This window comes from Pseudochaenichthys georgianus, chromosome 16 (assembly GCF_902827115.2).
Source record: "Pseudochaenichthys georgianus chromosome 16, fPseGeo1.2, whole genome shotgun sequence".
Taxonomy (NCBI): Eukaryota; Metazoa; Chordata; class Actinopteri; order Perciformes; family Channichthyidae; genus Pseudochaenichthys; species Pseudochaenichthys georgianus.
In genome coordinates this window covers 28,534,743-28,551,732 of record NC_047518.2, presented here as the reverse complement: position 1 = coordinate 28,551,732, position 16,990 = coordinate 28,534,743, and the positions used below count along the sequence as shown (strand labels likewise).

Genomic DNA, 16,990 nt, shown 5'->3' with positions numbered 1-16,990 from the left:
TCGACCCAATGTTGATCCCAGTCTTTGCTGCTTTGGCTCACTCAGGAAGCCACCAGGGCAGAAGCTTACATTTCTAGCGAACCTTATTTTCACACCTGGCCGGGACGCAGGTGTGCCAGTCAGCTTGTTAAAAGTTACAATAATTGGGGGCGCCACGCCAACATTATCTAATCACCTGAAAGGAGCATTTTCTCATTTTAAGGCTTTCCAAACTGAAATTCTGAGAGAGTAGACAGTGGCCATAACATAACTCTCAGTGTTTGTCATGCCTTTGGGTATTTAGACCGTCCAATCTGACTGATGGCGTGGTGTTGGAAGCGAGTGTAAACTGAAGCACAAGAACAAAATCCTGCAAACATATTTATCAAGCATCTACAGTGAGAAAAAAAAAGATCCTAACTAGCGAGATATGTCGGAGTGATGCATATGTCACCATCCTTTTAGGCAAGGCAATATAGCCATTAGATGTGCTGTTTAACTGAGAAAAGACATCCCGTCTGATCCAGGATTTAGTTGAGCTGCAGAGCTGCTCTAAGCTAGGGATTCCCAGCAGGTGGCAAATTACATGATAAAGATGCACGTTTATGCTGAATTAGAAATATTAATACAAGCAACACACTTCATGCTCGAAGATATGCAAAGATTACTGACTAAATCTAACATTTTCATTGTGTCAGGGAAATGATGCTCCCTCCAAACATGCCATTCACGCTTTATTGAAAACAAATATATAGAGCAATTACATGGGACATAAATACTCGGAAGGCACTCTCAGAACATCAAAGCTCCAACACCACATATTTTCTATAAAATTGTGTAATTTAAGACCTCTCTGTGAATCGACAGTTTCATGAATTTCATAAATCACTGGCCAAGCATTCAAAAGGACAGATTCCAAATGAATATCTATATCACATTACGCATTACCCTTGATGTTATATCCAAATGACACACAGATGTGGTCCGAACATGAAACAGCCAGCAGCCAGAAAGGAATAGAGGCATGCAGTGCTAAATGTTGTAAGCCCGTATCATTTGTGTTTAAAAAAAACCTGTTTCGCCTTTATTAAATGAACGACAAAAAACCTCCTGTTCAAAAAATGCATTAGGATGTGTTTCTGTTATCTTATTTCTTCATCTTCATGTTTGTAGGAAAATGGGGATGAAATTGAGCATTGACTGAAAAGTCTGCCAGAACTCAGCATTCATGTGCGCTGCTAAGCTTGTGAATTCACTGTAGCCGACCACGCTACACCTCCACCTCCCTGGAGGTTCACTGCCAAAAATACATTCTCAACCTGTGGGAAACACTAGCAGTGATGCTGTTCTCTGTGTTTTATTTCATCTTTCCTGCTACAACTTACTGTAAGTACATCATCCGGCCCTTGTTTTATCCATAGTGAAACTTCTAGGATAAAAATCACAATTCACATACCTTTTCTGATTTGTGTGGTTTGCTACGTTTGATAGTTGTATTTCTTACTTTAACAACGCAAACTAAATGGACACTGAGGTAGACGTGTTTTTTGTTTAGTGTTATTTAATAATTGCAAAGCATCTTTGCCAACCACTAAGCCACCAGCATGGATTCAGCAGTCACTTAAATCAATACTAATCGCAGGCCAGGCATTTACACTTATAAGACTTGCTTTGCTGGATCAGAAATTCTCAACATGGTCCGACTCTCATAGGATTCGTCTTAGCAGTATTACATCCCTAAAATCCCGAAGAACCTGCTTTCTTTGAATCTAAACCACGACAGAGACCAGTTTGCGTTTGATCACACATCAATTCTGCGTTTTCACAGCACTGCTTCCGATTAGTCGATCATAAGCAGGACAGTGTTTGTGGAGATGAAAGAGACAATCAGAAGAAGTGGAACAAATCGGGGTGGGCTCGATATTATAGGCTTGTATTTTTCCCAAGATCAATGTAAGAGTATGTGTAAATTCATAAGATCTGCACGGAGTTGTGTTTGAGGTGGCTTTCGTCAAAATCTCAAAGAGGAGAGAAGAACAGTGGAAAGAAGGGAATACAATGAAAGTGTGGATGAGGAAAAGAAAAGAGGAAACAGACAACAAAGGGAACATTTATTCTAGCACTGGAAAGATTTAGTCCAAGTTAATTTGACAGAGAAAGAGTCTCACAATGTTCACATTAAACCACATAGCTCCCAAAATACCAACACCCCAGGAGTGCTTTACCATTAGACACTTGGAGGAGAGAAGAAGAGAGAGGGGGAGCACTCTACTGAATCTAGCTCATCCCCTAAGAGGAAAAAGAAATAAAGGATAATAATTCATTTGTTTTATTTTCCTTCTTTTTTGTACATGTCTCGGCTCACATACCACACCTGTCCAATCAGAAAAATGTATTAACAACACGTGCACATAAAGAGAGAGAGAGAGAGAGAGAGAGAGAGAGACCACTGGATCTTATTATGCAAACAGTAGTCATCAATCACACAGGTGTTTCCTATTGCTTTTAATTAATGACGTCTCTATGCATGCCACACACACACACACACACACACACACACACACACACACACACACACACACACACACACACACACACACACACACACACACACACACACACACACACACACACACACACACACACACACACACACACACACACACACACACGTCGCTACGCAAGCTGGAATCCATTCACTCTTACACCATGTGGCCTTATTATGTGTTACTAATGAACAACCTGATAGCTGTTTCTATAAAACTCTTATTATGATCACTGAGGCTGTGTCTGAGTTTTTTTGTTGTTTTTTTCACAAACACACATCACACACACACACACACACACACACACACACACACACACACACACAGGCCGTGCGCCTTGTGATAGTGAGTGAGTAATACTCTCCTTTGTGCAGATATTCATAAATGTAAATGTTGTTGTCCTAAGTGAGGCTGGGAGACAGATAGTTTTGTGTTGCTGTCGAGGGGTTGGTTGATTGGTCTGCTTAATCCTCTTGTCTGTGTTTCCCTTTTCTCTGTCAGGCACACACACATAAACTCCACCTGTCTTATGATGTCTAATGTGAGAACTCAGTGTGTGGATCAGGGCCCTGGCCAAGCATTATTATCATGATGACCCTCCTCCCTCCGCTCTATTATAATTCTACACAAAGTCTGTTTGTGTTTTTCCTGACTTGCTCTCTCCCCTTTTCAGTCCCATTGCATTTCTCTCTCATCTCTTCTCATATATTCGTGCATTATTTCTCTCCTGCCCTGCGTGACGTGTCTCTGCACACTCTGAAGAGCCGGATGAATATAAAACAAGTTCCACATCAACATCGATTACCACACATGCATGTGCATTTTTATGAGAAGCAAATTCTGCTTGCCATAGCTGGCCTCATTCCAGTGGCATGCGTTGAGGTGACAGTGTCAATGATACACACACACTGCTGACTAGAAATGCTTATGCCTGTGTTTATTTGCAACTTAACCGCTTTCCGAAATATACAACTGATAAATTAAGAGATATCATCAGATATCCATTATGCAAACCAGTTAACTGCTGCCTTATTAGATTAAACACATAAACATATATACGCACGCACACTCACAGCGGAGGTTAATTGCCAGGTGGTGGAAGATAGTGTGTGATTTAACGGACTGATGGATTTGTTTTTGTTTCAGTCACCCATCGATGAACAGAGACATCTGTAACAGGGTAAACACACACGCGGAGATCTCACACACACACAAACCCACACTGTTACACACACGCTCATGCCCAGGGATGTTGGTGACAATTGACTGATAGGCAAAGGCAACAGCCATTGTGAAAGATGCAAACGTGGGAAATTATCCTTCTTAAAGTTAAAAAAGTACACAGCGGGGACATGTGTTTTTTGTGTACTCGGAACATCATAGATACATATGCAAATGTGCAGTAATAAGCACACGCTGATCTTTGCGAGTGTGTGTGAAGCAGTTCATCCTTGGTAACAGTCCCAGCCTGTCTCTGGTGGTTGATGAGTGGCTCGGGGTCGGAAGCTGGTTGAGAAACTGCAGGGTCCTGAGGCTTTACAATGTGTTTACCACTCAAACTGACAGCTATACTACAGCTTATTATTAGCCTTCTAAACCTCTACACTGCACTGTGAGTTAGAGAAACTCCAGAGAGGCTGATTGCCAACGGCTAGAGATGTGCCAGTAAACCCTACAAATGTGGGATGTGTGACTGCAGAGATGAAAATAAAGGTTGGAAATAGGATCTGTACGGTTAAAAAATGTCCAGGAAGTGTATGAATGAGCAGATTACACAGGTTATTGTACACTTTATCTGCCTTTTGTTTGTCACTGTGCCCTGTCTCCTAATTTAATAAGTGAGCTGAATTGAAAATGTTATCCCCATTCACTGCTCATATATTGTCATTGTGTATATGTGCACTGAGGAAGAGAAAGAGAGGGAGAGATGGGAAGATCAGGGATGAGGCAGGTCCACGGAGATGCAGTGTTCTTTAATTAACCACAGCCTTGTATAAAAGACACACACACCAAGACTCACACTGCAGGGGCTGAGAATATTCTGCCGCTGGGATTGAAAGCATATTGGCAGTGAACGTGTGGAGCAAGAGAGGAGAGACTGCGGGGCTCTGCAGCACTCAGGCGCTGGACAGTCAGGTTAAAGGTTAGGCTGCCCCAGACTGCCTACTTCTCCCACTGCATTGTCAGAAAAATCATCTGCAGCCTTTTTTCTACTTTACAGTCTGAGCAGCATACAGCAAAAAGCAGCTGACAAATTACTTAATTAAGTATACATTCGACCAAGGTCAAAGCTGCTCATGTTACGTTGAGCTGATTGTACCGAGTTCCCGGGTTCACTTATTCCCTTCTCCTCCATGCCTTGAAGCGTTTCTTCCATATCTTATCTAAATCAACTTCTGTCTCTGATATGGAAACCGAAGGTGGAATTTCATTTGCATTTATTATCAAATTGTTACAGAGGAAAAATATATAAATTGAAAAGGAACACTCCCCACATTGAGAGAAAATATCAGCTATAATGCATTAACAGCGAAAATATGCACACAATGTTAGTTTTTCTAAAATATGGCGGAATTTTTTTTTTTTACACATTCGGGAAAACCAATACTGTTTACAGTATTGTACCACGACCAATAACCTTGTGTTTTCCGCTCCAATTACTTGGGGCAATACTTCATGTTAAGTAATTATGTTATAAATGCACTTGCCTCTCACAGTTTTATTTCATGCTGTAAACTAAAGTCATCAGCCTACAGTTATTGTCGGCGGACAGAATCATCGATCCTCCTGCTAAAACAACAGTGTATTTTCTGAGATTTCATTTTGTTTACCTCTTTAATAAGTGCAGTCGTAAAATATGAGTTGCTGTATATCTGGCTGCCCGTCTTAGGGGCCAAGTAAATTCAGCTGAAGACGTAAATACCGCAAACTGAGATGTTATAAGGGCTGCCTGCTAGCCGAAACATAGCTTACACATAGACAGGATTCACTATAAGATGGAGAGCAAAAGGGAAGGTGTGTGTTAGTGTGTGACATGCGCTCTCGTGCACCTCCTAGACCTAAAATGCTGGTTGATTGAAAATTCACCAATATTTAATGTGAAATCTGGCATGCAGTTGTAAATTAACACAATTTTATCTGCATAATTTGGGCAGAGGAGAAGAAATGTGGATGTACAGTTTGAGACATGTGGAAACGCTAATTCAACATAAACTTACAAGATTTGACTGTGTATTGTAAGACGAAAGATAAGCCTAGAGTGTGTTGCAGCAGACTGACGCTAGGATCCAGCAGCAGAGCCATGGACTCAGGAGGACAGTATTAAAAAGGCAGCTTTCAGAAAAAAAGGAGAATGAGGAGAAAAAAAAGGGTTTTAAAATGAATCGAGATAAAGGTGAAGAGCGAGGGATTAGGAGGATAACAAAAAGGCCAACGGACTGAGTGTAAACAAGAAAGGGGGTTAGAGACAGCTAGAAGAAAAGAGCAAGTTGAAGAGGGAGCGAGAAGAAGAGATTGAATAGTGACACTGCTACAACACAATGGGGTCAGGATGAAGAAGTGCTCCTAATTGAACCAGATAGAGGAGAAGACAGAGAAAGAGCCCTGAAAGCCTGAGAGAGGAGAGCCACATGATGAAGAGGAGAGGAAGGAACGAGAATCTGTATACTCCTCCTCAGCCATGCATGGTTAAGGGTATATGAGAAGGGAGGGCAATATGAGGGAAGTGATTAAATAAATAGAAAGATATGCATAGATTGATGCTAGGCTGAGTAAACTAAATATGTCTGAATAGTTGAGCAATTTGAAATGTTGAAAAAGCTGGTTTGGAGCCACCTTGACTTCACAGTAGGGGTCTGACAGAGCACTTTGAGGCTCAAAAATAGCCTCGCCAAACAGGAGAAACATGACAGGCCTATTAAATTGCTTTTTTTTAAAAACCGTTTGCTTTACAAAAAAATACAGATGACGAAAGTGGATTTTACAACCATCCTAAATACTTAGAAGGGCACAATCAAAAACACTGCAGAACTGAAAATGTGAATGTGTGAACCTGACAGCACAGGGGGTGCATATCAGGAAATGTTTCCCCCCCCCCTTTAATTAACAGGTGGATAATGGATCAAAAGAGATATGCATCGAGCCACACACACACACACAGATATGCACAATGAGAGGGGATCTTACTGTATGTTGGAGCTGTTCCAGTAAACGGAGTGCCTGTTGGCTGGCACCGGGATCACGTCCGCCCAGGTGAGACTCGTTAGCACCCAGAGAGACAGCACTATCAGAGCCATGCTCCCGGCTCCTCTCTCGCCTCCGTCCCTTCGGTCTTTCGGCCACTCTCTCGGTCCCTTCACCCCACCAAACAACGCGACTCAAACATCCCAGCAAATGCCTAACAGACGGGAGAGGGGGGAAACAAAAGCTTCATGCATGCAAAGAAACGGATACGTTCAAAGACTATACAACTCTGGTTAATAACTGTTGTAAAAGTCTATGGTGGAGTAAAGTGAATAAGGACCCTCCCCCTTAAACCTAACTGCGAACCCCCTCCCTTTCCCAACAAATCCTGGGGTTTCAAACAAGGGGGGTTTGTGAGAGTCCTTGTAAGCGGGTCCCCCTAAAGACTGAGCTTTGCCTGGTCCCCTCTTCTCACCGGGAACTGCTGCTTCTGAGCCCGCCAGAGGACAGTGTGAGGCCGGTATGGGGTCCAAGAGAGAGGTCGGTCTTCCACCTGGCATGAAACGGTCCTGTCCGCTGGGAAAGAGTTGCTGCTGCCGTGAAAAGGCTTACTGCAGAAAAAATGAGGAGAAAAAAATAGTAAAAAAAATTAAAGTCCTGTTCTTTTTTTAACTGTTGTTTATCTGCGTGCTGCTGCAGTTTCTCCTTCGAAGGATCCGAGAGATGCAAAGCACGCGGAGCTCTTTAATCGCTGCTAACAATTCAGCCAGTTTCATTAGGTCTTCAAGACTCTATCAGACAACCATCGTTTACGGTGAGCAGCCTTCCCACCAGTCTCTCCCCTTTCTCTCTCTCTCTCCTCCTTTTCCCCTCTCTGTTTGGTAGGCAGCTCTCGTTCACTTTCTAACTCCACCCCCTGCGAGCGACGACAAAAGCGCATTACTCCAATATTGTGGCCGAGTCGCAGCACATCAGGCATCACTGCGACTTCAAGTTTTTTTTCTCAACTATTCGACCTCCATTGCCGGTCTAAAAGAAAAGGCTTTGAAACCCCCCCCCCCTCTGTCAGACACGTCTGCAGCCACAATCTGCAGACTGTTTCCTCACATAACACCCCCCCCCCTCCCCAGCCACACACACATGCTTTTTCATTTGTATCACCAAAGGCTAAAAACATCCATAATGTCACGCAAGGATTCTCCACTACCAGCCTCATTGGATCCACAAGTCAGTTTAATACAGCCATATTATCATGTACAATCCTAGCAGAGAAAATAGCTGTAATACTGTAGGTTTTTTTAAATTGTTTTTAGAGTAAGTTATATCAGAGTTAAACCACGTTTCATGCAAACGTGATGTGGTTCATATTGTAATTTTTATTTCCTGTGTCCTGGAGAGACATGTCACTTGCGTCACCTCCACTTCCACAAACTGCGGTGTATGTGTGCGCGCGTGTGTGTGTGTATGCATGAGAAAGACACAAAAGAGATAGAGAGAGAGATAAGAAAAGAGGGGAGAAAAAGAGAGAGAGAAAGCAGATAGGAGAAAGATTGTTACAGTTTTCTCGCCGCCTGCTGGGAATGAGTTGGTTAAGGAGAAGTCAGAATGATTTATTGGGAGAAAAAAGGAGGGAAATAAGGAGAAGGAGAGCAAGAAAGAGAGTGAGATGAGATGCCATCGGGGAATCCCTCTGTCTTCTCCAGTCCTTCCACCTCTCTCATGAGCTGTCCATTTAATGTCTCTCTCTTCTTTACCCCTCTTCTCCTCACCTTATTCTTCCATTTCCAATGCAAACTTTCTCCACTCTTTGATTCCTGCTACCGAGCTATTTTGCCTCTGTCCTTTGTTAGCTTTGTCTCTGGTGGTCTACCTGTCTCCTCTGCCTCTCTCTCCATCTCTCTTCGTTACAGCAGCCATGCAACTTTTTAATGAGCACTCCTCCTTTGCCTGCTCTCCTCGATCCTCTGTCTATAATTTCTCCTTAGTCATTCTCGGTTGCATATCGGTTTATCGCCACACTGCATTGAGAAGTATCACAACAGCACAGTCAAACACTTGGTACAATTAAATATACATAATCATTCCTCATGCATGTAAAGTAAACATAGGAACATACATATTTTACGGTCAAGCCCTAGTCGTGTCCATGCAGACAGTTTTGTGTTCAATTCTAATATAATGCCATAAATTGAATTAGAGTTTTGGTAGTTATAACATTAAGGCGCTAAGGAAATAATGCTATCTCTGATCAAATGTTCTGGACTCAACGTTAATTTACTAGCTTTTACTGGAGGTTTCTTTCAAAGGTCACTGTCTTCTTTGGTGAATGCAGCTCAGGTATCATGACCTGTCTCGTGTGATTGTCCTATTTAAATCACATGTGCTAGTAAGACTTATTGGGGATGACTATAGAATATGGTAGAAAAACCCAGAATAAGATACAAATATTTGGTCACTCGTTTAAAAAAAAATGTTCTGTGCTTTGTCCTAAGGATCATACTATGTATATGCTTTTAGGCGCTTTGGAGAAATCTGTTGAATGTGTGCAAATAAAACGAAAACTATCTGCATGGCTAGATACCCCTTTGAGTAAGGCTATGTGTTTGTGATTTAAGTCAGTGGTTCTCAAAGTTTTTACAATAATGTACCCCCTTTGAAAAAAAATGTCAGCCAAGTACCCCCTGATCAGCGCAAAAACGATTTGTTTGGGACAAAATGCCTATAAAGATGTATACAGCGCTGCACCATCAGTGTCTGATTTATTAAAACAACAACCTTGTAACTGAGAAACACTTAAATGCTACATTTCAAATGTTTACAATCCATCACTAAATTCATGGCAAACCAATTTTAACATCATGCAATAACACTAAGACGACATTAGTTGCTTTGAACTGATCTTTTTAATAAGTTGTACTTACAATTTAGTGAAAAACATGGGCTTGTGCTTCACTGAGGATCTTTGTCATTCTCAGTTATTACACTTCGCGTTTTGAAATATGTACAACTCAAATAAAATGAATCAAAACAACTGTACATTAATGAAATACATTTGACATTTAGCTTGAGCTGGCTTTAATACTTTCTTTATGGTATTCAAATTGGGCTCAAGTAGAACCTTTACCCATGCACTATAACACCTCTATCAGCTGACGCCAACAGGCAGGAGCAGGGAGACACAACACTGAGAGCACAGCAGCCCAAGGTTGCAGGCTACTCTGAAAAATATGAAATATAAATCATATACTGGTTTATTTAACACCTTTATGTTTACATCATTCCATATTATGTTTTTCATAGTTTTTATGTCTTTGGTATTAATCTACAATGTAAAAAATAATCTTAATAAATAAAACCCTTCGAATGAGAAGGTGTGTCCAAACTTTTGACTGGTACTGTATGTGATCTAAGGTTGGGTGATCAGGGGGTGTGACTTCCACAGAACTGATGAAAAACACTTGCACCCATAAACACACATGGACTCATTTGGCTTTGGTGATTGATTTAGCATGAATTCAGTTTCATTTCCCTTGGAGTATGACTCCTCCCAGGTAATGATTGCACAATGACCCACAGCATCTCTGTTCTCGATAAGTGACCCTTTCAAATCCAGCCTACAGAGCGTGGATGATTGACTGTATGGCAGCTACAGGAGGCAGCTTGTAAATGTACTATATGGCTACATTTAAAAGGAAAAGGTGAACCAGGACCAAGAAGACCAAGTTGGAAACACCTTCAAACGCAGCTATTTAAAAAAAAAAAAAAAAAAACATTCCCCTGCACGCTTTTTCGTTGTTTCGTTGTTTAAAACAAACGCTGAGATGTTCTGTTTCAGCAGACGCCCCTGTCAATTATAATCATCCAGGTTAGATTTTCCAGGAGTGGGTTGCAGTGCTATTGGATTACTTTTGTATTGGGGTTATTATGAGAAACGACCTCCGGGCTGACTGCATGCGGTGACACCGAGGCTCTTATAACATTTTCAACCAAGAGCCGGCAACAAAACATCTGTCAAGTGCTCCTTTCTGCAACCCCGAAATCTAATCGGAGCTTTCTCATCGCGCTGATAATTGGATATTAGGCCCCTATAGGACCCGCATCCCTCTCTTGGGCCCCCGGGAAGTAAACAATGCACATATGGAATCAGCAGGACTCTTGCATGGACACGAACATGATGTAAATGTACAGTAAACAATGTATATGTTGTTGTACACTTGTATGTCTGCTGCATTCAAATGGCATTCTTGGACTCGGAGTCTCTTTCTCACTCCGCCTCCCGCTCGCCCTGTGTCTTGGCCTGCTTCGCTGTTCACTGTTGTGTTAGTAAATTGTACTGACACTCCCACCGCCTCCTCTCGCTCACTCACCACCTCTGCTGCTCTCGCTCCCTCCCTGTCCCTCTCTCACCCGACTGACTGACACGAATTTTCAATCTCTCTGTTTACCTTTCACTGCTGTGCCTAAAACAACACTGGTACAGGCTAAGAGCAAGGAGGAGACTGGGGGGGAGGGATGGAGATGGAGCCGAGTAGAGCATCAGAGGAGGGAAGAAAAAAAACGAGGATGAGGAGGAGAGGTGCCACTAAGATTGGATGGGAGAAGGAGAACGGCGAGGGGGGGGGGGATGGAGGCGGCGAGGGGATGTAAGGAACGAAAGAGGTGCAAAAAGAGAGAGAACAGGGCTTTCTCTGTGTTTTGGTTGGAGAGGAATCCAAGGGGGAACGAGGAGAGAGGGGTTAAGGGAAGGAGGAGAGGAGCTGATACTTTTGAACAGTCACGCAAACTGAGCCAGCAGAGGAGGGGGGGGGAGCAGAGAGGAGAGGGGAGGAAATGAAAGGGTGGAAGAGAATGTAAGTCAGAGTTGGGAGAAAGAGTTAGATGGGGCACAGAACATTAGGAGTGCAATGAGATATAGAGAGCGAGGGGGAGAGAGAGATTTATAGAGGTGCAGAAGGAGGGAGAGGACAGCAAGAGTGATGTGGAGAGAAGGGATTTTTTTTTTAAGAAGATGGGAGGGATGGAGGGAGAGCAGGAGGAGAGGGCAAGTGTAGAGAGAGAGAAAGAGAGAGAGAGCTCAGAATAGACACGCTCTCAAAAGCATGAAATATTGAACGAAGGAGACCGAACACAAGGAGGGGCGAGAAAATGGAGGGACTGATAAAGACAAATACAATCGTTTTGTGTGTGTGTGTTGTTTTGGAGACAGAAGAAGATGAGAGAAAGGAAGAGTAGACCTAGGTGACAGGAATATGAAGAATGGTTGCTGCTGGCTGAGGACTAACACAGACACACACACACACACACACACACACACACACACACACACACACACACACACACACACACAATGTTGCTTTGAGTTTAGATTACTCCCATGTGTGGAGGAGATGGAGCGGAATTTGGTGGTGTTGAAAATATCCCACTGCAGAGTACGTTTCATCACTCCTTGCACCATCCCAACACACACGCACACACCCTTCCCCCTCCTTTGATCTCACTTCTCACTGATCTTCTCTTCTTCCATGTCAAATATTTAGGCTGCATTTGGCAGGTTTGACGAAAATTACCATCGAGAAATTATTTTATTTATTTAACTTCCACATCAGAAGTCTGTCAGTAGCTGCGAGAGGATGATACCAAATTTCAACGAAAGCAGATGGTCCAAAAAAATCTCGAATATGCTGAGTTTCCAATTGTAGATGTTTTAATGCAGGAACTACTGTTTATTGTTTTCAGAGGAAAGCACAGAAGTGATTTGTTTGAGAAATGAAATAAAAAAAGTGCAAAAACGTTTGGATGGTTTAAGACACACATTCATACACACACATTCACTCTGAAGGTGATGACTCAACACTCTCTACCTCCGTCATTTGCAATTAAAGTGTCGAGAGATGATGTTTTATGGCTTTTTTTGGATGAATAAATGCATTTTCTAATTCATTCAAGCTGTGCAGCTCTGCATGGAACCGTAATATAAGTCTGAGAGGTTTGTCATTTTAACGTAGAATTGATATAAAGATCTGATTAGCATTGCACACAGACAATGACACACAACTGCAAATCGCCTCTTTTTGCCCCCTGTGTCTCTTCCCCCCATCACACTCACGCACAAGGACCTGTATTCACTTACTCAGCCTTTTTTAAAGTAAAGATCTCAACGTGAATCAGATAAAGCGCATCAGGGAAGGGAGAGATGAGTTTACAGTGGCTGATGAAGAAGGAGGGCCTCAGTAATAACTGGACATTTAGAGTACACACACTTGCATTGTACATTACATTCTGAATTTAAAGGGTGCTTAATGTATCACAGTTCACTTTTGTCATCTAAAATGGCATGATTTCATACTTCTAATTAACCGCTATAATACCAGCAAGAACACATTTCACCGAAAGGAACTTTCTTCATCATCGATTTATACTCATGCAAAAAGGAAACCTCATATGCAACACATAGTGACAAGATAAAAGAAAAAAACAACATTAAGTGTCTTAGTTAGGTGTTGTGCAACCATGAGTCATCAGAGCTCACAAAAAAAAGAAAGAACCGACTGAAACAACCTTACCTGCACTGCCTGTACTGTTACCTAAACGTGTTAACACAACCAATTAGACCATTTTTATAATAATATATTTAAAAAAACAGCACTTAAAGGTGGGGTAGGTAATTTTGGAGAAACCTACTCTAGTGCGCTAGAATGTGAAAATACACAGCCAGAAGAAATCGGCTACTTCCTTGTGATTGGTCGTGCTTTTTACAGCACCACGGCTTCCACAGATGCATTTTTTTAATGGATTTTTTGTCAAAGCACTTAAGATATTCATTGCTATCGGGATGTTAAGAGCATTCCATGGAATATAACAAAAAGTGTATCTCGAGCCGGTTTCTCAAACTTACCTAGCTCACCTTTAATAAATTCAAATCCAATTCAACTTAAAGAGAAACAAAGCGAAAAATCAACAAAATGCCACCAAACATTCATCTTACTCTGATCTTACTTCTAGAAATTAATCTACACTATGTCAAAGATTAAAGTAAACCAAATTCAAAATCATCCTGCGTTGGTTCTTCACTGCTGTTTGCACATAATGTACCAAACATAACTCAATGAGGGAAAAGGTCAAATTAAACTGAATATATATGAGGGTGTGCTGACATGAGCTTACCATTGCTTTAGTTTGATGATGTGGCTGTGGGTGCTGCCGTCTCCAAATCTCCCTTTAGGCATCCATCAAAACCATTCAGTGATGTCAGCGTTGTCATCCTGAAAGAGATTAGACCAATTAGAAGTTAATCAGAATGGAGTCAAATACATATTTTACTTGCTAAATTGATCTAAATCAACTTGCTCTGTGTTTTACAGCATAACAGGATTGTGTAAAGTGTATTGTGCACAACGGTAAGCATGTATGTTATGTTTCTATTCTAATTCATCCGATTGCAACAATTACAAACCAGGAAAACATTTTAAAAGTTTAAGCCACTTAAGAAGATAGCTAGTGTGTGAATGTGTGTATATGTGTCGTACAATGAAGTGTGTAAGTGCAGTGCCGCAAGCTTGTTTATTAGAGTAGTTTGGCTTTGGGGCTATTTAGACAAATGTTCCTGACGCCTCATACATCACAATTCTCAGTACTGTATTAGCCCCCGCGAGTTTACTTGTGCAGACGGCATAGAAAACACTGAAGACAGCAGGTACGCACACACAGAGAGACACAAGCACATACACCAGAGCCCCCCCCCCACGGGTGCTCAGACAGACACACATGGAAAAGGAACAGGTGCTGGCTGAAAAAGCCAGCTGCCACGCGCTCTTTGTAACATCTACATTTCATCAGACACAGCAGCGGCAGCACAGGTGACGCAGAGCACAGTGGGGCCCGAGATTAGGAAAGTGGGAGAAGGTTTAAGGTTTACACCGTCATCTAAGGTCAGATTTGCATTTTCCTTTTATTGTTAAAGGTTAGGTATTCCAGTGGCTAAGCTGATCTGAGATCAATGCCTAAAGGCACCCTTCCTGGTGACATCATATCTGTGAAGGAAGTTGAAAGGACAGTGGGGAGTTTCTTTTGCCAATTTTGGGCACGATTGGTAAACAGTCGGTGTCCTTTAGGCCTGCATCTCTGTTTCTCCCTCTTTCTTCTTTCCCTCTCTTTCTCTCTTGCCCATAGCCTCCTCTTTGTCATTCCATCTCAATTCCCTTATTTCTGTCACCGCTGCTATCTCTGTCGCCCTATTGCTCCTGGCTTCCTTCTTCCTCGTTCTATCTCTATTTAGCCGTTGCTATCGGCCTCCCTTTTTCCCTTCTGCTCGGACGCTGCAAAGAAGTGCTGTCAGGTGAAACCCTGCTAAATTAACCTCTGACCCTCAGCAGAAGGTGGGACCGATTGGCTTGTAATTGTTACCAATGTAGCCTGTGTGTGGGTGTAGGTTGAGCATTTATGTGTGTCTTTGTGCAATTTGGGCAGCATGATGGCTATCTTGTCCAGGCAGCCAGAAAATATTAGGGGTGAAATGCAGTCTGGGTTTTGATGGTGCGTTATGGGTGTAAGTTGTGTCCATACCAAAGAGAATAAAAAAAAAATCTGCTTCTCTCAGCTAACTGGAGCTTACCGCTGTGTCCAGAGCATCAGCCTGGATGCACAAACATGTAAACACACACGCATTTGGAACACAAGACATGAATTCAGACGTTTTTCTCTCTTGTTCCGACTTTGAATGGCACCTGATTTGTGCTACAGTGAGTGTCAAGGGCCCTCCTCTGCATATTGTCTGATTGGGTTTGTGCGCGCTGAATATTTACAACTCTCCATATGTGTGTGTGTGTGTGTGTGTGTGTGTGTGTGTGTGTGTGTGTGTGTGTGTGTGTGTGTGTGTGTGTGTGTGTGTGTGTGTGTGTGTGTGTGTGTGTGTGTGTGTGTGTGTGCACACGTGTGTGTTCGGGCATAGATGAGGTGCTGTGAAACAGGCTCTGACTCCCTGCAGTCTTTTGTCACACTGACTGCTGAAAGGCTGAAAGCAGGAAAGCCATTTCAAACTGCAGGGCCAAATGATGGCAGGTACTCTCATCCATCCGCCGTTGCTAGAGTACAGCCACATTAGGTGAAATCATTTGTGTGCCTCCTGTTTCCTTTTTTTGTTTTTTTACTTTTGTCGTCCTCAATTTGTTTTAGAGTTACTGTTGAATTAATGGGCAGGCTGTTTTGGTGGGAGGGCAGTGTCACTTGGCTCTAATGTACGACTTACTGAGAGTAGTATTTCTGGTGTTGTCACTGCAACTTCTTGAGCCTATTGATGAAATTAATGACCAGAATGATTAAATGGGCCGTCACAATACATGGCTCTCGAGACTCTCAGGGGTGGGCAGGCTTTTACGCCAGGCAAGCACTAACACAGTCAGCCGCAAGATAGACAGAGCAGACAGAAGAAAGAGACCTAGAGTTTTTTCAAGGTGAGGCGGCAAGAAATCAGAGGGAAAGGATCAGATGGCGGAGGAATACATACAGTGAATAGATGGAGAGAAAGGGGGAGTTAAAAGTGAGTGTCCAGGAGGGATAGTAAAAGTAAAAGCAGGTCTGGTCCAGGTGGGGTTCAGACAGTCAGTGTGTTATTTTAGGAGGGCAGAGGGAGGGAGGGCGAGAGATAGGGATGGATGGAGGGAGGGGAAGATGAATGTAGTTAATTAAGATGAGCAGGCGGAGGAGACAGTGTGGAATTACACAAACACTAATTAGAGTCTGCGTTAGGGGGCACGAAACGAGAGCAGCACATCCATCATCCCAACGCATCATCCCTCTTTTCTCCCTCCTTCTTTACCTCTCTGTTCTCCACTGCTCTTGCTTTTGCATGGCAACCATATTTCCTCTCACCATCCTCCCCCACATGCCCCCATCCAGTTTACATCCCCCACACTTTCCTCCCTCCATCTTCCTTCTTCCTTTCTCCCCCATCGATCGATGTGAAAATTGAGCAGTTAACTAAATAGGTGCAATTTAACATCTGTAGTCGTAATCGAAGCAACCTGTGGGCTCCCTTTCCTTCACTTTGATATCTTCTCTTAGCCGTCACATCATTCCTCTGTTTTATCCGTGCTCTGGGAAGGATTTCATCCCCAGCACTTGCTGACAAACACACACACTTTAACTGTACCATGTCAGCAGTATTTTTATTGTTTCGCCAAGCCAGTCAATGCCTCTAGTCTTACAGCTCCTGCTCCACTCCTCCTACATACAGTATACACAGCACTGTAAACCACATACCTCTTCTTATCTGGCTTTCTCTATCT

General features: G+C 42.6%; 1 protein-coding gene across 1 annotated transcript in view; it reads right to left on the bottom strand.

Moving 5' to 3' along the window:
* The window catches only part of efna3b (ephrin-A3b), an 89,154-nt gene that overhangs the window by 55,837 nt on the left and 16,327 nt on the right, over positions 1-16,990 (bottom strand). Inside the window, exons 2-4 of the mRNA XM_034102960.2 lie at positions 13,872-13,969; positions 7,183-7,318; positions 6,711-6,921 (exon numbers count right to left, since the gene is read on the bottom strand). Coding sequence (XP_033958851.1) covers positions 6,711-6,820 — 110 coding nt within the window. The 5' untranslated portion in view covers positions 6,821-6,921; positions 7,183-7,318; positions 13,872-13,969. The remainder of the gene's footprint in view (positions 1-6,710; positions 6,922-7,182; positions 7,319-13,871; positions 13,970-16,990) is intronic.